General features: G+C 44.1%; 1 protein-coding gene across 2 annotated transcripts in view; it reads left to right on the forward strand.

Moving 5' to 3' along the window:
* Ncoa2 (nuclear receptor coactivator 2) overlaps positions 1–22058 on the forward strand; it is a 226829-nt gene that overhangs the window by 130604 nt on the left and 74167 nt on the right. For both annotated transcript variants that reach the window (XM_052175942.1, XM_052175943.1), the window contains exons 3-4: positions 16818–16922; positions 20377–20549. In XM_052175942.1, coding sequence (XP_052031902.1) covers positions 16837–16922; positions 20377–20549 — 259 coding nt within the window. In that variant the 5' untranslated portion in view covers positions 16818–16836. The remainder of the gene's footprint in view (positions 1–16817; positions 16923–20376; positions 20550–22058) is intronic.

Genomic DNA, 22058 nt, shown 5'->3' on the forward strand with positions numbered 1-22058 from the left:
CATAGAAATTGAGGCTACGCGGTTACATTCCTTTCCCATAGTCACGGGTTACTGACTGATGCAAGCCAGTCACTGCTTCAAAGCCCTTGGCTGTCTGGAGGGTGTCAGCTATCTAGCAAGTTGTAAGCCTCCTGAAGTGGGAACAGGGAACCCAGGCCCTCTGCCAGAGAAACACTCTTAACCACTGAGCCATCTCTCCAGCCCCAGATTTTAACATTGCCATAGTTTTAAATGTGTATTGGCATTCTGCCTGCACGTTTGTAACATGTGAATGCCTCATGCCTGCAGAGGTCAGATGAGGGTGTCAGTTCCTGGGACTGGAGTTACCAACGACTGCGGGCTGCAAGCTGCCATTTGAGTGCTGGGAATCAAACCCTAGTCCTCTGGAAGAGCAGCCAATGATTTTTAACTGCTGAGCCATGTCTCCACCACCTCTCTGCCCCAGATTATAACTTTAACATGCATGACAGGAAAATGTGAAAGGAAGTGTTTACCTGAGATGTCCAGTAAGACGGCAGAGAGCAGTTACAGTGTGTTGGCCTGAGTGGGCGCGTGCCTCAAACTGGGCTTAAGCTTGTTTTGAGGTCCCAGCTCAGCTGCTCATGCACCCTTGACCGAGGACTAGTCCTCTCTCTATAGACAGTCAGCCTCTTTGGCCCAGTTCACTTAAGGAAGGTGCACCTGGAATGGTGAGAGAGGAAGATGGCTCCTGCCTAGCCAGCCAGATTAACCAGCAGGGAACAGAAGCTGTGATCAGTATAGCCTCACACCCAAGCTTTACATTTGAATGTTCCAGAAGACTAAAAAGAAGGAATTGACAGAAGAAAGGTGAGCTTTGGACCCCGTTATTGTTGGAGGGGAAGCACCAGCCTGTAGACTGCATTCCCTTGTTTAGATCTCAGAGTACAACAAACTCTGAAAATGGAAAGAATTCCCAATTCATTTGCAGTGAACTCTGACCTAACAAGTGTAAGATGACATAAATTCGTCTGTCCTGCCTGGTGCAGATGGTCATGCATTTCATTGAGGAGATAACACTGAATTTGATTACAGAACACTTCTGAGGATCCCTCCTGGAGGTGCTATAAAATAAGCTGTCTTCCAAGTATTATATTGAGAGGCTGACAAGGGAGAGGAATTAGTTCTAAAGCACAAGTCATTAGGCTCCATTTCCTTGATGTAGGGGGTAAACTCCGTGATCTGGACAGGTATGAAGGAGGAGGAAGAGCATGAGCCTGAGTTTGTGGTGCCTGGAGAGGGATTCAGACTAATGCAACTTTCCCCAAGGACAGGAGAACAGTCTGAATGTGCCTAGCATGCAGTTTACAGAGGAAGAGGCACAACATAATCCTCCCCTCACCAACAACTTTGTAGTAAAATCTTGGAGAACCTGAGGGTAGGAGGGAGAAAAGGCTGGGGGTGGTCTGTGGGAATAAGTCAAGCATCCTCTAAGATAGCAGAAGGAAAGTGATGAATATCTTCCAAGATTGACTCCATGAAAGCTAGAAACATATACTAAGGAAACTAGGTTGGGTTGACCTGAGAATGATGTCATTTCTGACAGAACTAGGAGCAGTGTCACAAACCATGAGGTGTCTGTGGAACCTTCTCCCCTGAGAACATGTGGTTTGCTCCGTCAGTCTGTCCCCTTCTAGGAAAAACAGGAAACACTGTAGGTTAGGAGAGCTGGGGATGACAAAGCCCATGAGAAAAGGGGTATTGGACCCCAGTTGTTCACACCAGCGACGGTCACCTGAGGAGACTAAGAGTGCTGGTCTCTTCGGGCACTGGGGAAGAGGTGGCACCCAGGTGGGTACACCTGAGAGGAGGTTGAGAGGTAGCCATGGCTGAGGTAAAATGGAAGTCTGACCAGACCTTTGGGGACAGTAATAACTAGCTCTTCACAGCCTTTGAAGTCACTCAGGGTAACAACCAGATTATGGCTAGAAAGGAAGAACTAATCAGAAGCCAAAATCTTCACTAATAAAAAGGACTGTGTAGAGACTCCACCAAAGAAAGGAGATGGACAGGAATACTTTTGTTTCTGGTCCCTTTTGTTTCTGGTCCTTGTCCATCATGAAAGGAATTGAGGACCAGGAATCTGGAAGCAGGACCTAAAGCAGAGACCATGAGAGAATGTTGCTTTGAGACAGGGTTTCTCTGTATAGCCCTGGCTGTCCTGGAACTCACTCTTAGACCAGGCTGGCCTCGAACTCAGAAATCCACCTGCCTCTGCCTGCCAAGTGCTGGGATTACAGGCATGCGCCACCACCGCCCAGCCACAACCTGCTTTCTTATACATACCAGGTACACCTGCCTAGACGGATAACACTGCCCCCAGTGGTCTGGGCCCTTCCACATCAGTCATCAGCCGTGATAATGTCCCACAGGCTTCCTGCAGGCCAATTTGATGAGGGTGGCTTCTCAGTTGTGGTTCCCTCTTCTCCTCAGATAATGCTTAAGTTGGCAAAAACCAAATCAAACAAGAAACCCTAATTATCGCTGTGAGTGGAGAGCATGCTTCCCAGGAGCAGGGTTTTTAAACAGTACACCTCTAGTTGGATGGTGGCTTCCAGCTCTTCTGCCTCCTCTCTGTATGGTGAGACTCCAGCGACTTGTAGAGGACTGGACTGCAGGGACGAGGTAGCTGGCTTCGCTTCCATCATCTTCTTGCCCAGTAGTTCTAGTCATTGTTAAGTCTTTGTGATCCTTGGTCATTACCCACGGTCTGAAGTGGAGCGAGGAAAGGCTGTGTTGTCTGCAGATTCCTCTGCTGAGTCTTTTGCTGTCTAAGTTTGAGAGCCTCTAGGAATCCACGTGTTTTTATTTTTTATGTGTTCTCTGCATGTATATATGTAGAGCATACACATGCCTGGTGTTCAGGGTCAGAAGAGGCTTCAGATCCTCTGTAGCTAGATTGAGGGTGTCTGTGAGGCACCATGTGGGTACGAGGACCCACCCTGGTTCTCTGCAGGAGCAACAAGTGCTGCTTCCTGGGACGTCTCTCCAGCTCCAGACTCCCGTTTTGCTCTCATCTCTACAAGAGCATATGGATGTCTAGCTTACGTCTGCCTCTGTATCTCCGGCATTCCTTTAGTGTGGTCAAAAATCATCTAGGGAATGCAGAGACACCTGCTTGCTGGTGACCAATTCAAACTGTAAACCAGAACTGCGCTGTAATTTTCAAATGAGCAAAACATTTCTAAAACTCAGTGTCATTCCCAGTGTTGGCTGTGAGGAAGGCGCTCCTATGGGAGTACCTGTTAGTGTGGGCAGCCAGCTTGGAAGACAGTCTGACAGGGCTACACTCTCTGTGGTCTAGTCCTCATAGATTTAAAGAAGATAGGCAGACGTGGACTGAGTTACACAGAAGGAATTCATTATAGTATTAACTTGAAACAAAGAAACTGGCTTACTCATATGAGAAATTATAGAACCATTAAAAGTTATTCTTAATTTAGCATGGTGGCACATGCCTTTAATGGAAGCTTGCAGGAGGGAGAGGCAGGCAGATCTCTGTGTTTGAGGCCAGCCTGGTCTACAGAGTGAGAGCCAGAATAGCCACTGTCTCAAAACCAAAGAAACAAATTTAAACTTTTCAAAAATGCTCATACAGACAAAACTTAATGGCTTAATATTCTTTTTTTTAAAGATTTATTTATTTATTTGTTTGTTCATTTATTTATCTAAATGAGTACATTGTAGCTGTCTTCCAACACCCCAGAAGAGGGCATCAGATCTCATTACAGGTAGTTGTGATCCACCATGTGGTTGCTGGGAATAGAACTCATGACCTCTGGAAGAGCTGTCAGTGCTCTTAACCAGTGAGCTATCTCTCCAGCCTGTGGCTTAATATTCTTAATTTTATTAATTTTATTAATATTAAGAAAAAAGAACAAATGTAAATTTAGATATTGCACGTGCCCATCCATTTTAATTGCTAAGCATGCAAGTTTTCAAAGTTAGTGGTATGTGCAGTTTTATTCTTCGTGTTCTTCGTGTGTGTGTGTGTGTGTGTGTGTGTGTGTGTGTGTACTCATATACATATTTGCTAAATTCTACTAGGAATTTTACTGGGGCAGTCTTAGGGAAAGAATACAGATGTGCCTTTGTATAAGGGTTTTTAACTATTTCTCACTCAGAATAATCCCAGCATGCTCCCTTCTCTCTGGCAAGGCTTCACCAGGTTACCACAATCAAACTTAATAGTTTGTGGGGTTTGTTGTTGTTTTCTGGAGGGGCTGAGTGTTTGCTTGTTTGTTTTAAATAAACAAAAAAAAGATAGACTCACACAGAATTCAGTCTCCTAGAGTACAGAGTTTGGTGGAGTTTCATCTTCATTTAGATTGTACAGCTATCACCCTTGTTCAGTTCTGGGACATCTCATCCATGCAGAGGAAGCCCTCCATTTCCCCTGCCAGCTCCCACTAACCAGTCATCATTTCCCAGTTGAAGCTGTGGGCTTGCTGAATCTGCGTGTTTAGTCCTGTTAGCTTCACGTGCTAACAGCCCCTGCTCACTGTGCCAGCAACACTGTGCCACCACAGAACTCTGCCCAGCAAGCCCTCGGTACGCGGCCTGTACCTCATATTCACCATGTCTTACTAACAAGATCACCACTGTGAACACTGCCAGTTTAGTCAGGCCCTGCCATGATCCGTCCTTCAGTTGAAGAACTGAAGGGCTATAAAGTCCTTCCTCCTCTCTCACTGCTTCCTCCCGCAGAGCTCCCCACAGCCCCCACAGCTTCTGCTCACTTGTGCCTGGAGTCACAGGCTCCCTCTCCCACATCCGCAGTTCACATTCCCAGAACTAAGTAAAGCAAAACTCTTGAATCTTATAATTAACCAATCAATAAATGTATCAATAAATGTATCAATAAATTCTCAGTTTACAAGATGTCAATACAATAATTTCAGAGCCAATTGATAATGATAAAAGCTTTATCCCAATTATTCCAACCTTATGATATTGTAACTACCTGCGGCTGGTTAAAGCGGCGCCGGTACACGTCTGCTGCGTCTTCCCTTCGCTTTCCTCTCTCCCTTTCCCCTCTGTCTGTGTCTTTTAGCTCTGCCTCCCTTTTCCCTGGTCAATCCCAGGAAAATCCTACAACAGAGGAAGGCTCTTCAGTAGTTGGGTCGGGGCTCACTGGACAGGTTGACAGGGCAGGAAACACTCTGAGATTTAGGTCCTCAGTGGGAAGGCTGACCTGGGAAGCTCACGGTTCCCAAGGCTGCTTAGGCAGCACCACGGCTCCTGCCCAGCCACCAGCATGGCCACTTCACACAGCCTTGCTTTCCCTTTAGCCCAGCAGCAATTAGCGTCCCCTGGAGAATGCCATCTGTTCCAAACCACAGTCCAGCCAAGTCTTCCTGTGGCCCCCGACAAGCTCCAGCTCTTGGGTGGCCGTAGAGGCCATCAGGGTGGCCATCGAGTGGTGCTCAGCGCCAGCGCACTTAGAGCAAGCATTAGAAAGCTGAAGCTGGAGACAGACTTAGGTCAGAAGCTCACACGGGCTCGGTGAGCAAGTCCTAAATGCAACGTGTTTTGTTTGAACGATAAATTGAGTCTTCTGAGATTCAGTTGTCCAAATGTAAAAGTTATTGGCTCAAAAGAAAATACCAGAAAAAAAAAAAACAAAAATTTGTTTGTTTGTGGTGTGTCATGGTACCAGAAAGAAGAAATATAATATAGTTAGCTGTTTCTGTGGTGTCAAACAATTAACCAATTCCTCTCAAGATTCATGACATGCTTGGTATTTGCCAGTTGTGACTAAATAAAATGCAGCAGCCTTACACATCATTATTTATAGGTGCAGCTTTTACACAACAGTTGCTTCTTAGTCTCCTGGTGTAAAAATATTGTACAGTGCTGAAAAGCTGTGACAGTGCATTAATGTGGATCCCAGCTCACACAGACTCTCCATCTGCGTGTCTTGTGTGGGTCGCTCAGGTTCACTCCCTCCAGAGGTGGTCAGAGAACGCTAGTCCCGGGTCCAGCTAGACTCTCACTTGGGGAAGCGCAGTAGCCCCTGTCTGGAGCTCTGAACTGTGCAGTTCACTCCGTTCCCACAGCTAGAGGCTGTTACACACGGTCCCAGTGACATCAGAGAGCTTGTGAATCTGCCGGCGGCCGTTTGTGTCCCAGATTTGAAACTGGAACTGAAAATTGCTCAGAAAAAACTTAAAATGTGGCTAGTTTGGGGTGTGTGTGGAATGGGGTGTACCAGGAAATAGAACCAAAGGCCTCAGGAATCTGTAGCCCTGTGCTAGCTCACAGTATGTTTAGTTTGGGCAATATCAAAATACACAAATTCAGCATTTTAACTTATCTTTTGTTATTGGGGTAATTTGAAAAATCTTACAAGTTATATATTATTTTATGGATAATTTTTAAATTTTATTCTCAGCTATTCTCTTAAGTTTGTCTTATTTGAGCTGGGAAGTGGTGGCGCACGCCTTTAATCCCAGCACTCTGGGAGGCAGAGGCAGGCAGATTTCTGAGTTGAGGCCAGCCTGGTCTACAGAGTGAGTTCCAGGACAGCCAGGGTCATACAGAGAAACCCTGTCTCGAAAAAACAAAACAAAACAAAAAGTTTGTGTTATTTGCAAATACAAAAATGTTTTCTGTAAGACCAGATTGGATGTTTGAAAGGATGGGAGGGAGGCGATCCTGGCTCCTTGGTTTCCTGTTGCTGATTTAGTTTCCACGTTGACCAGATTAAACCCAAACTCATGACTCTCCTGCCTCAGCCTCTTGAATATAAATGGTAGCATCAGACCTTGTGCTGTGTCCATTTGTAATGAACAGGGAGAGAGGCAATCAGTGTGTTTTGGAAGAACTAACTCATTTGCATGTCTTACCCAGGGAAGGAAGTGTGGCGTGTTCTCCCCAGCTCCTGTGCTCACCCCCTTATGCTCGGATCCATTTCTGGTTGAAGGAGACAGGAATACTTGGAGAGGAGAGTGCAGGAAGCAGGTGGGAGGTGGCACCAGCACCTGGGCCTGCTTGTGGCTGCCAGCAGGAGAGGAAGGGAACCAGGCAGGACATTTGTTGTCATTGTTCTAATGCTTGGAAGAGACACCACAACTCTTAGAAAAGGTGTTTAGCTGGGGCTGGCTTATAGTTTCAGAAGTTCGTATCATCATGCCAGGGAGGGTGGCAGCGTGCTGGCACTGGAGCAGTGACTGAGAGCTAGAGACTGGGGCTGGCACGGGTTTTCAAAACCCCAGCAAGTCCACCTCTCCTAATCCTTGTAATCCTTTCCAACAGTTCAAGATGTGAGCCTTGGGGGCCATTCCCATCATGACCGTAGTGTATCCTTGCTGTGTCTCACCGTGATGGCTTCAAATGAACAAAGAGAAGCTTTCCTTCTTCTGGCCAGGGACTAGTTTACCCTAGGAAGGAATATTTTTGTTACATTTCCTGGAAAAAGCTCCAGAAAATTTATTTATTATTTTCAAAAAAAGTAAAATAAGTCAATGTAGAAAACTTGAAAACCTTCATAATTAGCAGAAGATAGAAGTAATAATTTATAATAAGTTAATAATGTGTGTGTGTGTGAGAGAGAGAGAGAGAGAGAGAGCGTGTGAATGTGTGTGTGTGTGTGTGTGTGTGTGTGTGTGTGCACACGCGAGTTCCCTCACCTACCTGCCCGCCCCTCCCTCTCCCTTTCTCCCATCTCCCATCCCCCTTATTATTGTGAGTGGTCTTTTGCTGTTTTTCTTTTTAGTGGTGATTCACCACATTTTGTCCAATATTCTCCAGAAAATGAGGGAAAACAGTCTGCACTCTACAGTTAAATTCCCAGGAGCAGGTTGTTTAGAAGAGACTTGTGTGGCTTGCTTTTCTAGCAGCACAACCCTTTGTGTTGTCCTTTCTCACGTGTCTTTCCCCATTCTCATCTTCCTTTTTAAAAAAACAATTGTTATTATTACCTTTATCATTATGAAGGGGCATGAGGGCGTGGTGTGGGTGTGGAGGCCCAAGGACTACTGAGTCTCCTGTGCAGATGACAGAAGTCAGCTATCACAAGTTAGCTCTCTCCTTCCACCTTTTGGTGGGCTCTGGCAATCAAGTGAGGTTGACAGGCTGTGGGGACAAGCCCCTCACCCTCTGAGGCATGTCTCTGCTTCTTCCTTTTCTAAAAAAATTATGAACCTGCAGTAATGAGAATAAACTTTAATATAAAAATTAAATTATATCTATAGTTCCCATCAAAATAATTTGATTAGTAATATTACACTAACTTTTCTTATTTTTCCTATAAATTAATTTTCTTCTCTAACTATATTTACTAATAATTTAGATACCTTCATAAATATTCACATGCTATTAAATTCAAATGTTTTTTATATATTAAGAAAATGGGGAGAATAAAATATGGAATGTTAAAAAATTAATTAAAAATAAATAATTAAAACAGAAAACCCTTACAGGGTGCTAAACATGTTTCTATTTGATAGCCTGACCAAGCGCAGAATGTCAGTGTCATCAGGAAGAGGCTCAAAGGCAGTGACTGAGCGACTTCCCAGGTCCGAGACATGGTATTGAGGGATTTCAGAGCGGACGCACACCACAGCATCACGCAAGCTTTGCCGGGGTGCCGGGGTGCCGGGGTGCCGGGGTGCCGCGTGCCATCCATCAGTACAGGCTGGATACCCCATCCACTCACACCCCAGCTCTGCTTTCCCATCCCTCCTCACTCCTCACATTGCTCTCTCGTCCTTCCTCGCATCCCTGGAATGCAGTCATTTCAGGGCTGTTATAGAGGACCCCGTGTAAACTCTGACTGTATTAACCTGAGTTGTACTAACAGCAGATACCCCACCCCCATCTGTAGTCCCTGCTGTGAATCCCAGCCACCCTCTGAGTACCACAGTTGGTGGCTACTCAGGACACCCATCAGTGGGGTCTTGGGACCACAAAAAAGCCAGGTTCTTGTTTTCCAGCCAGTTTATGCCAGTTGTACTTGCAACTATAATTGCATATTGATTTTGAAATTTGAATTTGAAAACATGTATTAGAAGTAAGAAGATAAGTCATGCGGACAGAATTTCCTGCTAAGTGGGGGCATGTAAGACATCTATAATAGTCGGGGGGGGTATGATTTTCTTTTAGGTAAACAGTGAAGAAGCACTCTTAAGGGCTTAGCAGGGGTGTGTAAAAGATGCTTGCTGCCCTCACTGCTGTGGAGCTTGACGCATAGGGACCTGAGTCGAGGCCAGAGGCCAGGTCTCTCACAGCTCTGATGTCAGTCAGTATTCAAAACGTGGCACCCCTCCCCCAAAAGAGGAAAAAAAACTTAAGTCTTTTTAAATAAATGAAAATTGGAAATCCTAGCCTCCTTACTGCAGGTTCCCTTTACACTGGGAAGCACTGAGGCACAGTAAAGATATGTATGTATTTATGATGAAATGGTTAATGTCTCGGGTGTCATGTTCTAATTAGCCTTCATAATGCTAGTATTCTTAATCAGCCAATTACTATTTCTGTTTTTACAGAGAAAGTTTTTGTTTAGTGTGAACCTGGGATATCTTGGTGTGCCAGAGAGAATGCCCAGCAACTTTCTTTCTCTGAACTCTGCTGTCTACACCAGTAGTGGAGTCTTATGTATTGACCCACGGGACAGTTGTAAAGTATGTGTGGTTTTTCCACAATGAAAAAAAAAAGATCCTATCAAATGAGGAAGTAAGTCTTTACTAAGTTAGATTAAAACAGTAATTTCTATAACACATTCAAGTTTATAAATTTGTCTTTTCAGTGAGCAGATCACTTTAGTGCCCATACTATAGTTAAAATTGAAATTGTGGGCCAATTGGGTTCCTCCCACCCCTGCCTCCTGAGTGCTGGCCTTGAGGGGAGTAGTCTGCTGCCACTCCTGGCTGGAGTAGCTTTTGAGTGCTAAAATGTCTTCTGTGCCTTGCTCATGTGATAGAACTGTTGTCTTGGTACCTTGTCCTCACCCTGCGTGCAGTGGTGGTGAGCTTACACAGACAGGAGGACAGCACGTGCGTGGTTCACTCAGGAGGCGGGCGCTCAGCCAGGGTCAGGTCTGAGTCACACCTGAGTTTGAGTCCAGCCTGTCCTGTGTGATAGAAGTTGCTTTGCAAGCAGGTGAGAGAAGTTAGATAACCAACAAGGTGTGTAAGCGTTCATCTCAAGACCTCAGTCTGCGTGAGGTGAGCAGAGTGTCTGTGTGCTCTCTGCCCTCCTGAGTGAGTGCCAACCAAAAAGCCCCAAGGAAAGAAGTTGTCATAGGATGAGAGAGCGCTTCACGCTGCTCAGGAGCAAAGCTGCCTGCCTTTGTCGTTTTAATCAGGTTCTCACATAATCTGGGAAGGCTGTTAAGTCCCATAAAGAAATTATAAATGATAAAGAGTAAAGAACGATCATTGAATTTACTTGACAAGTTATGAAAGTCTAACATAAATCCTAGTCCTTTGTTCTTGGTTTGCTGATTTCTTTGTGGAGTTTATACTTAAGGCTTTGGAGCAAATTGGATTTTAAAATGTTAGCTGGAAGCAGGCACCCACTGCAGTGAGGAGAGAATGACTTACGATGCAAGAAGTGTGCTCGTCCTGTGTGCTCTCACCCGAGGCCATATTAAACATTGTTTTGCTATTTCTGGCTAGATTCAAAGAGCCCAGTGACCGCCTGCGCTGAGGAGTTGAGCTGTGAGAACACAGGAAGCAGGAACTGGCTCTAGCCCGTGTGGTCACACTGATCCCCCACCCCACCCCCACTCCCACCCCTACCCCTACCCCCACCCCACCTACATATTCTGCCGTGAATTTTGCCAATGAGGCATTGGGGGAGGGGGAATTTCTTTCCCTCTCTTTAAGAAAGCTGTAGACATGTAAATGTCTCAATGTAATATTTGTGTCGCCAGTGAACATGAGTTCATTTGATTATAGCAGTGCACGTTAAAGAGCCACTGCCCACTTCTGCCTGATGTGTTTATTACTGTCTTCCGAATGGCATCTTGAAGTGTCTTTCACTAAAAAATTCATGAGTATTATTGGCTTTCAGACAGAAAGTACAATATGTCTTCTAGTTATTGTCTAATAGACCACTTTAAGGCCATTATACAAAAGTAAATCTAAGAGCAAAGCATTTTGGGGAGGAAGAATTTTTAGCTTAAACATTTGTTTATACAGTATTCTTACTCTTGCAAAGAAGAGTATCTAGCAAGCAGAAGGTAGTTGCTGACCACCTCCTTGGAGAGTAGTTGTAGGATATGCTGTTTTCTTTAGTCCTTGCAACTGCTGCTATTGTAGTATTGAAGTCATTTTCTAATGAGGTTGTTGTGTGCCTGACTTGCTGTTTCTTTATAAAGTCAAATGTACACTATGTTACTGTAATGGAGTCAGGTTAAACTGAGACTCTGCTTCCAAATAAGATGTTTTTCATCGTACATTCATTAGAAGTGACTCTTGTAAATGTTTGAAAGCTAACAGCTGTCAGTGTAATAGCACAGTGCATGTACTGGTGTGCAGTTTGTGAGTCTGAACATGTAGGTAACTGTGACAGTCATAGTGTTGTTTAAGATGAGGTTAAAAGGATTCCTATGTTCTAATGAAAAATTGTAATACTCCTTGCAGAAAAGTAATACACCATTTTACCACCTAAATTAATTTGAAATAATATATGGTGTCTTCTCTCCATTTGCCAGATTGAAGAAAAAGCGTGGTTTTTCTGTGTACTTTTACCCATATCAAGTGCATGGCTAGTTCTTCCTCAATCTGATTTGTGTGTGTCATGCTGCTTTGTTAGAATCATAAATGTTTTTATATAATCTGTATAGGTACTACATTAAGTGAATGTTTATTTAACTGTTGGGGCAAAAGTTGGAATCTCATCAGAGTAATGCTTGCCTGGGATAGTTTTGACCAATGAACACTATTTGGAACCAGTTTATTTCCAAAATGTTTGTCCTCTCTCTCTTCTCTTCCCAGTACTCCCAGACTAAAAAGGTCTGCTTTGTCTATTCAAATATTAGTTACTGTGTTTCCTTAGATGTATCAGAGAAGGCCCAAGAATTCTGAGTTTGTATAATAAAGAGATCCTCCTCCCTGGAGAGTGTAGGTAAATCTTGAGGGAGGAACTGGTGGGAACTGAGAATCGCTGTTTTCACATGACCTGATAACTGGGGAAGCACAGTGAGTTTCTAAGCAATGGGATCTCCCTCAGAGCAGAGATGGAGGACGATCTTTTACTCGTGCCAGTGCTCAAACGTTTCTCCGTATTCTGAAAGGTTGTCCCAGCACTTAGACAGACCAGGCCTGGGAGTTCAAGTCTGCTGTGGGCTATGAGGACCACCAAGGGCTGGAAGACTTCTTGCCTAGCACTCTCCAGGTCCTGGACTTGATTCTATCACTGAAAAACTGTGCAGAATCCAACTACTATTATGCACCAGCTTCATGATCTTCTTAAGTGAGACCAGAAAGACCTGGGCTGTGCTAGCACACACCTTTACTTCCGGCACTGTAGAGGCAGAGGCAGAGGCAGGCAGATCTCTGTGAGTTTGAGCCCAACCTCTACAGACAGAATTCCAGAATAGCCAGGACTACACAGAGATACTGTATTTAAAAAAAAAAAAAAAAAAAAAAAAAAAAGAGGCTCGTCCTCATGGAAAAGCCGTGATTAAAGGGATCGTTTCACCTCCCCCTGTGTAATGTATATTATCTCTGTCCCAAGAAAACTGCCTTGTGAATTCCATCTCAAAGTCAGGGACTTACGAGGGGCCCAACTCTCAAATTCTTTTTAGAGCTGGGAAGATGCCTGGTGCTTGGTATGGATTTAAGCAAGGTTGTTATCCTTTAACTGAATTTGTTTAGCATAGTAAACAGTTTTACAGGCCTTGTTTGGAAGATGGCCTGTGCTGATAAAAGATAAAGTGCATATTATCACTTGCAAAAATTCTGGATGATTACCTAGCTCTAATGGTGAGGCTGGTTTGCAAACAACAGCTTTGCAGTCTCTTAAGTCTGATGGATGCACTACATGAACAAAGATGGCGTTATTTAATTGAATTGAGATTTGACATTTTATATTGCTTTTTGTCATTTGCTGAAACTTGACTATGGGTATTGTTTATCCCTCCCAGATATTGCTACTTTTAAAAGCTGAAGCTTGCTGAATTTTGTGGCTGTATCTCTTCCTCCTTCTACCAAGTACATTCAGGCTGATATGGAGGACGGGAGGACAAGCCTTCTGTGCAGTGCCATTGTGTGACTGTTGATAACAAAAATGGCAAATAGAAACATCTCCAGGCTTGGCCTTCACAGCTCCTATCATCTGGTAAAAACTGGTTTGCCCTCAGTCACTCTAATTATGTCAGCCACCTCAAATTTTATTTGTGTCCCAGTCAGTTTCTATGATTTACATTGAAGTCTTATATCTGAGGGTGACATTTTTGAGAGCTTTAATTTCATGGAGGTGTTGGAAACATGCAGAGATGCAAGATCTGTTTGTTCACCCACTTGTGGAATGTGCCTTTAAACTTACTCTTTCTCATTTCATACTTGTACATTGGGAATTAATTTACAAAAACATATTAAAACTCATCTCTATGTAGTTCTATTTTGCTACATATTCTTCTGTAAGTCTGAAGTTGATCTTATCCATCGCACCTACCTATGTCATCTCGGCCCTGCCTCATGCCACAGGGGAAATGCTTAGACACGCTGGCCGCGCGAGCACCTCCTGTCTTGAGACATCCACTGAGCATTTTTGGACCCTCACTAGTGAGACTTACTCAGTTCTCTGACTCACTAAAGAGCAGGTGACACACTTGTGTGCTTCGGGACAGCAGCCATGGCAACCTGTCACGCTGTTCCATGGCCGCCTCTCTTCCTGCCCCACGAGCCCTCCCCAGGGCTCTTTAGCCCCGCTTCTCTTTAGCTAACCTGGATGATTGGCAGTGATGTGGGTGGGCCACTGTAGCGGATTCCCAGCTGGCTGGAGCATGGGCAGGTAGCCCTCCTTGGTTTGCTCCCCTTTGTGATCGGATTGTCTGCTGAAGAGCTGTAACCTAGGAAACTTACCTGAAAGATGATGTATTGGCCAGACTCAACCAGGGAAGCCATTGTGTTCAGTAAGTAGAAACTTTTATATATTGTGAAAACACAGTAAGTAAATTCAGGAGGAAACAAACGATGGTTTAATGGTACAAATGGAGTGTTTTGTAGGTGAATCTGGAGAAGGGACAAGTAAGAGCCAGCAGTGTGTCCGAGGTTTTACCCTGTTGCTGGGCTAGAGGACACACGTTCTTGATTGACTCGGCACCAGGTCCGGGTGTTGCAGTGTGCTTGTCGGCTGCTGGTGTGCATTTAGTTGTTATTGTGTGAATTTAAAGCCAGTGCTCAATCCCAAATTAACTCTCTGTGACTAGCAAGCACTTTTTTAATTGTTGAGAGACTCCTGACCTTTCTGCTAGTATGATTTTAATATATATGGTGATGGTTATATAATGCTTATCTTCAATAAAGTATCATCCACACTTAACTGTTTAGGGGGATTTGATTTTGTTTGTGCTATCTAGTGAAAGCTGAGCTTTATAATTTTATATTTTTACAACTTGTTGACAGCTGATTCTAGGGGAAAATTACCCAGACCATTTCTTGGAAGATTACTAGGTGTAAAGTATTCTCTTTCATGGTCATGAATGAATTAGGAAGAACGGATGTTTGTAGCGTGTTGTCTTTGCACCTCCTCTAGTGTCCTGCCTCCCTGTCCCTCAGTAGCTCATCCATCCCACCTCACCCCAGTGTGGGAATGTATCGCAGCACTGTCCCTGAATTCATCTCCATTTGCCATGTTTCTGTCTTGAACAGCAGTATTCTCTCTCTGTCCCCCTACCATTTACATCTACAGAGACAGGAAGGCAAATTTTGTATACTGAAGCAATGATCATTTTGTGCACAGAAGCCCTGTTGTTTAGGACTTGCGACTTCTTCCATGGGCCTCTGCCTGTAGTGGATGAAGAACAGCTCACCCATGCCAGGCAGGGCAGGAAGAAGTATAGGAATGGCTACCTCAGTAGCCGTCACTAGTGAAGAGCAAGAGTCCTCAGCCATAGAGCTCAGACCTGGTTTCTTCCTCCTTCTTTAGACAACCTGTGCTATGGATGTCAGTGGTGTGACTCCATCTTACAGAAAATCATTAATGGGAAAGGTCCCATGGCTAACCAAGTAGTGAAGCTGAGGCCCGGATGTTAGCCCATGGCTACTTAGCGATAGAGTTCATAGTCAGGTTTGAATCTGTGAATTGACTGTAGTACATAGCATAAACTGAGTTTAGTACTTACTGTCAGGCAGAAAGTAAGCATAGAACAGGACCTTGGGACTTGGTTACATTGCTTCCACCCACAGGAAGCGCGGGCATCAGTTCTCAGATTGTACTTTCCATGTGACCTCCTAAACTGAATGTGCCATTGGTGCCACCTCCCTCCTGCTGAGGCAGCATTTCTTCATTTTGACTCCCTAAAAACAATTGGTTCTGTAAAACACATGACTCAAAAAAAAAAAAAGAGAGAGAGAGAGAGAGAGAACAATTGGCCCTACTGCGCACTTGGATCAGAACAGTGGCCAGAGGAGTGTGTGAGCGCTGAGCCTGAGGTCTGGGATTGTACCCAAGGCGACCACCGCAGTTGGACTGGTAGGTGGCCATGAGGCCCAGCGCCTCCACGGCTTTCCTTAACCCGCCTTGCTCTTGCTGGTCCTCCTGGTCTGTGCCGTCTTTCTGGGGCTCGGGGCTGCTGCTAACCTCACCTTCTCACTGGCTCCCTAATCTCCAGAGTAAAGCAGGGCAGCGGTCATTCAGGATGAAGAGCAAGCGTAGGGTTGGGTGTCTGGGGAAGAAGTACTGCTCGCTGACTTTGGAGTCTGCGGGCCCAGCTGGTTTCCTTTGCTGAGCAGATCCTAAGCCCCTTAAAGAACGCATAAGTGAATTTTTCTCAGAACCTGTGATAGGACCTTTGTCTTTTCTAGAACTGTCACTTTGTCCTTACATGTAAGTCACAACATGGTGGCCACAGTGGTGGCCAGTATGAGGACACTGGGTCTCATTGTGTGTCCTTTTCAGTTTCTCATGGAAAACAGTCCAGCAAGCGGGAGCTTTATCACTGAGGATCTTCCTCTCACAGCCATTCTAAAGACTATTGGTAATTAGACCTGGATGCCAGAGAAGGGAGTCCCACAGAATGTGAGAGAGAATGCCCTGAGAGGCAGAGGGAGGGACTGTGAGATGGAAGGAGGAGTCTTGAGCCTCGAGGGAAGCAGGAAGGACCTCCATTTTTGAGGCCTTGCCACTGCAAGGAAGTCAGATCTACCTGGCCACATGTGGAACTCTTCATAAAAGTGCTCCTGCCCACTTCCCCAGGCTGTCTGTCACTGAGCTGTGGCAGCACACACGGCACCTTGGCCAACCCCAAACAGAGACTGGGAGGAACCCCTTGCAACATCTGTCTTTTCCATGGTGCCGGAGCACCCTCCAAACCAGAGACTGTAGCCAGGCCCAGGCTGACAGAGTAGCTCATGGCTTTGTTGAGTCTCTCTGCCTAAGAGCCTGGGCCCAGTGAGGTGGGATGGATTATTCTATTAACCGTTGCTCTTGCTTAGCCTTTAAGCAAGATCGGAAAAAGAAGAGAGGACTCCTTTCTAATTTTACGCTATCCGTGTACATTTATCCAAAGCCTGTGTTCAGAACTGTGGTCTGGTGTTTGGAGGGGCAACTCCTTACACATTGGCAGAATGGTGTGACCGTTTGCTAGGACCTCCTTCATGCCCTTTCCCACCTGTTTTCTGTTTTAGTTGCTGATATGTGTTCAAGATGAGTGGTATGGGAGAAAACACCTCTGACCCATCCAGGGCAGAAACCAGAAAACGCAAGGAATGTCCCGACCAGCTCGGACCCAGGTAAGCCTATCATTGACCAAAAGAACCACCTTTTCTACTAGTTTTCTGTGTGCTTCTTTGTTGTTTTTGTATTGATTTACTCTCAATATAAACATTGTGTTTGACTTTTCTTTTTTTTTCTTTCTTTTTTTTTTTGTTTTGTTTTTTTTTGTTTTTTGTTTGTTGGATTTGATTTTCTCGAGACAGGGTTTCTCTGTGTAGCCCTGGCTATCCTGGAACTCACTTTGTAGACCAGGCTGGCCTCAAACTCAGAAATCCACCTGCCTCTGCCTCCCAGAGTGCTGGGATTACAGGCATGCACCACCACCGCCCGGCTTGACTTTTCTCTTTAATGATGAATTTTATGTATGTAATAGCTTAAATTTTGAATACGTGGATTATTTGCAGAATCTATTCTTTTTTTAAAAATTTCCCCCATATACATTTTTTTTACTTTCCTTGTGTATTTTACTTTTATAATCAGTTCATTGCCATAATCTTTGAGTTTTCCACATTTTTTAATTAGGAACAGAACATTGTAACAAGTAAATTTTGTAGTGAAAGATTTTTTATTCGTTTGATACTGAGTTCTTATTTGTCTTTTTTTTTTTTCTAATGACATGAATTGTCCAGTTTTTTAGTTAAAAATGAATTATGGTTCTTCAGTGGATAAAACAACACTTTTAAAACAAGCTGGCAATAGCATGATGGCAGTTCTGATTTCAGGACTTCGTCATGGCAGTGTCTGCGTGTGTAGAGCACTGTAAGTATGAGGTTACTCATTCGCACCTGTGGTTAGAGTCATAAAAGCAGGAAACAATTTTTGCAGGGAACATTTTAAGATGGCATGTGGAACTGGAACACAGTGCAACTGTAATAAACAATAAGGTTAGTACTTTTAAAGGTATCCTAAAATACTGGGGCACAGAGCCAGTTGTGGTAGTGTACCCTAAAGTCTGAGGCACGGGGAATTTAAGACCAAGCTGGCTGCATAGGAGTTGGAGGCCACCCTAGGCTACATATATAGTTAGATGCTATCCCAAAAGATGCTGTGAGAGAAAAAAAGGCAAAGTTCAAAAGATGTTTGTGGAGTATGCTGCCCTTTATATTGAGAAAATCATTTGGAGAGGAGGAGGCATATGCAGTTGTGCTGTGGGGTAACCAGGAAACAAACAGTGATGGTTGCTACCTGCTTTGGTGGATCAGAACTGGTGCAAAGGGAAACAAAGATGGAAAAAGTTTGCTTTTCTGTTGCTGTGATGAAACACCGTGACCAAAGCAACTTTGGAAAGTCACAGTTCATTCTGGCTTCATGATGGCAGGGAGGCAGAGCAGAGCAGCCTAGGTGTAGAGCACAGGTATTTGCTCTCAAAGCCTGTCCCCAGTGATGAGCTTCCTCCAGCAAGGCCACGCCTCCTAAGGGGTCAGGCCACGCCTCCTAAGGGGATCAGGCATTCAAGTGACTGAACCTATGGGGTTATTTCTCATTCAAACCACCACAAAGAAAGTTTTTTTTCCAGACTTTCAATATTTTCAGCCCTTTAAATTTTTTTGTTGTTGTTGCGTTTTGTTTTTGTCTTCCCAGATAGGGTTTCTCTGTGTAGTCCTGGATGTCCTGGGACTCTTTTTAGACCAGGCTGACTTTAAACTTGAATAGCTTCACCTGCCTCTGCCTCCTGATTGCTGAGATGAAAGGTGTGTGCCACCACACCCAGCACCTATAAATGATTTTTAAAGTTAAATAAAAACAATGCTCTACATTGTGTGATTTCTTTTGGGGGGGGGGGGTTGTTTTTTTTTGTTTGTTTGTTTTTGGTTTTTTTTTTTTTTTGGATTTGGTTTTTTTGAGACAGGATTTCTCTGTGTAGCCCTGGCTGTCCTGGAACTCACTCTGTAGACCAGGCTGGCCTCAAACTCAGAAATCCGCCTGCTTCTGCCTCCCAGAGTGCTGGGATTACAGGCGTGCGCCACCACTGCCCGGCTTACATTGTGTGATTAAAAACAGCAGGAATGTGAGTTAGAAAAAGCTACCTAGAGAAGTGGAGATGTTGAAAAACCCTTGATTTAGGCTGTTCCTGCAGCGCCAACCACAGGTCTGCCTACCACCCTCCGCACACCTAGCCCTGCTGCCTTTCGTCCTCAGGTTCCCAAGGACTTCTTGGCTTACTCCACCTGCTGCTGGCTCCCAGCTTCCCCTCATGCTTTAGTGACCCTCTGAGGAGAGGTTCCAGAGGCCACACAGTCTCTTACCTGGGGCCCAGTTGTGGTGACAAGGAAGGAAGCCCTTCCTGTGGTCTCTCCAGGGCTGTAACTCAGTTCCCTTTCCCACTGACTTGCCATTTATCCTATTTTTCCCAAGAGCTATGGGAACTGGGCCCCTCCAAGGCCTTCTGTCAGCCACCTCCTTCCTCTGACCCCAGCAGCGAGGCCCAGGAGACACAGAGCCTCTTCTCTGCACTGCTGTAGTTCACGGGATGATCTTGGGCAAATCATGGAGCCACTAAAAAGGGAGAAACATGTTAATATCTTAGGTTTATTAATTTAGGAAAATAAAACTGATTCCAACATGAGAATCCTGAATTTGCAATTAATATTTTGTGTTAATTTTAAATTGGTATTATATATAAATACCTATAAAAATATAGAAAATTAAATACAGAAAACTAAACAGCTCAGCCTCTTCTCCTGTTTGGGGTCATTTAATGGACTTCTGTCCGTAAACCATTAATTATATTATTTTCAAGAGGAAATTTGGAGTTTTGTTATTTTGTCAAATTCATATGAGAAGATTTTGCCAGTTTTGATATTTTCTCCACTCACTGAAGTCCAGTTAGACTCTGACCACGTGTAACTTCCTGTCATTGGTGTGGACAACTAACATGGGGCCTTGGGACGCTTTGCTCTTAGTTGGCTTGGGACTTTTGACCTTATCTGATTGGATCACAAATATTCTAAGGAACTATAGGAATCTAAGTTCTATTCTAAGGAATCTGTAGGAACTATAGACTAAAATAAAAATCTAAAGGTCTTATAAAGATTTGTTTTTATTACCTTTATGATTACCAAAATAAAACAAAAAGGTGATTGAAACTTATGTTTTCAATTATGATTACATTAATTAACTGTAACTTGCTCCTTTTAAGCTTACCTTAAGCAGAAGTTGACTCCTTACTAATTCTTTCAGCACCCCCTTCTCTGTCCAGCAGTGAGGTCAGTGCTAACCCCTGTAAAGCGCTGGTGTAGGCGCAGGTCATCCTGCCCCTGCTGTGGGGAGAATGGAGATAAGCACATCTATAAAGTAATCCCTCACAGACAAAAGAGTCAGAGACCTGTGAAGACTTGAATGTTTAAAAACATGCAACTAATTATTCCCTTGGTCTTAACTGCTTTACTGAGTAGACAACTTGTCGACTGTGTTCCCAGTTAAAGGAGTTTAGCGGTTTCTTTCAAATAATAATGCCACATTCCTTCTTAGCCCCAAAAGGAGCACCGAGAAACGGAACCGCGAGCAGGAGAATAAGTACATAGAGGAACTTGCAGAGCTGATCTTTGCAAATTTTAATGATATCGACAACTTCAACTTCAAACCTGACAAATGTGCCATCTTAAAAGAAACTGTGAAGCAGATCCGCCAGATCAAAGAACAAGGTAAGGCTCCTGAGCTCCTCGTGTGTGAAGCGCCTCCTCTATTTCTTATGCTTAAGTCAGTGATGAGATGATGCCACGTGTCACGTGCAGGAGTTATAAACAGGCTTTATATAAAATCCAGCTGTTCCCCCAAGATGGAGGGAGGTGGAGGCGAACGTGATGGGGCTTCTCATCTGGTCAACTCCCCATATGCCCAGAGTTTTGGCTGGTGTAATTACAAGTGAGAGGCTGCTCTTCATGTAATCCCCGAAGGAGGAGGCAGGGAGCATCTCCTGTTCCCTCCAGTTAGCCAACTGGCCATGCTTCTGGATTAGAATTTCACACCCTGAATGATGGAGGCTTCAAAGACTCTAATGGCCTGTAAAGATCCCTTTATGAAGTCAAAGACATTCCGTGACAGCTTTCTTTCTGTGGTTTTCTCCCCTTCACCCACACTATGCCCCAAAATCGTTTTATACTCCCCTCTTCCTATTTTTACCTACAGAAAAAACTTAAGAATATAATAGTTTTAAAAACATATTTGACTTTGTAGTGCCCAAAATAAATCTAAGGCATGCATGAACAAGGCTCTGTTGCTCAGAGCTGGTGTATGCTCTGAAGTGTCAGCACGCTGATGCCCTTCAGGCCACAGATGGTTATCTCTCAAAATGCTTTTGATGAATTCTGTAATTTATATTCTTTTAAACTGCCTTCTATATAATAGTTGAAAACACAATATCTTTGTCTTTTTAGATCTCTGAGCCTCAAACTCTGTTTCCTCCAGTAAATCATAAAACTTTACCTCTTAGCATCTAAGAACTTAAAAATATACACAGAACATACACATTTCCAATATCAACCCACTCTCAAGAATGTCTTTAGTTTCTCCATCAAAATTGTCCTGCTGTAGATGTAACAGTCAAGGAGTTTCTATCCCAATGCCTGCTAACACCTCCCATCCCCCACCCACACACTATGGGGTTTAGCAGGTACCGTTAATCTCATCTTGGAAGGTTCTTTCTTTTTGACATTAGCAAATGGATCAAATAATTTCCTAGAGCTCCTAGGAGAGTTGCTGCTTGGAGTGTGGGTAGTGCCGTCGAGTCTGCTTTTATTGTGCTGAAAGTGTTAGCCTACTGTTGTCAGGCCTCAGAAAATCTTGAATGGTTCCATTTTGTGAATATTTCACATTGCAAGTTTGATATTTTAAACAGAAATACACGTATTTTCAACCTCAAGGAAGGTCTTGCACAACCTTGGTAAGTCTCCCTCCAGCCAGAGAACATGTGTCACGTTGGGCCTCAGCCGTGGTTCCTCTGCAGCGCTCATCATCAAGTGCACTCCGCAGCCACCCAGAAGCAGCGACACAAACACCCTGATGTATGTGTTCTCAAAGCAGGACTTGGCAATCTGAACAGCAATGGGTTTTGAAAGAGAAGAAGTTAAATGCCAAATATACAGAAGTTAAATACCAAGAACAGAAATATGCTTTAAGGTCTCAAATAATCCAATGCTTTAAGACTATTCCTA

This window comes from Apodemus sylvaticus, chromosome 3 (assembly GCF_947179515.1).
Source record: "Apodemus sylvaticus chromosome 3, mApoSyl1.1, whole genome shotgun sequence".
NCBI lineage: Eukaryota > Metazoa > Chordata > Mammalia > Rodentia > Muridae > Apodemus > Apodemus sylvaticus.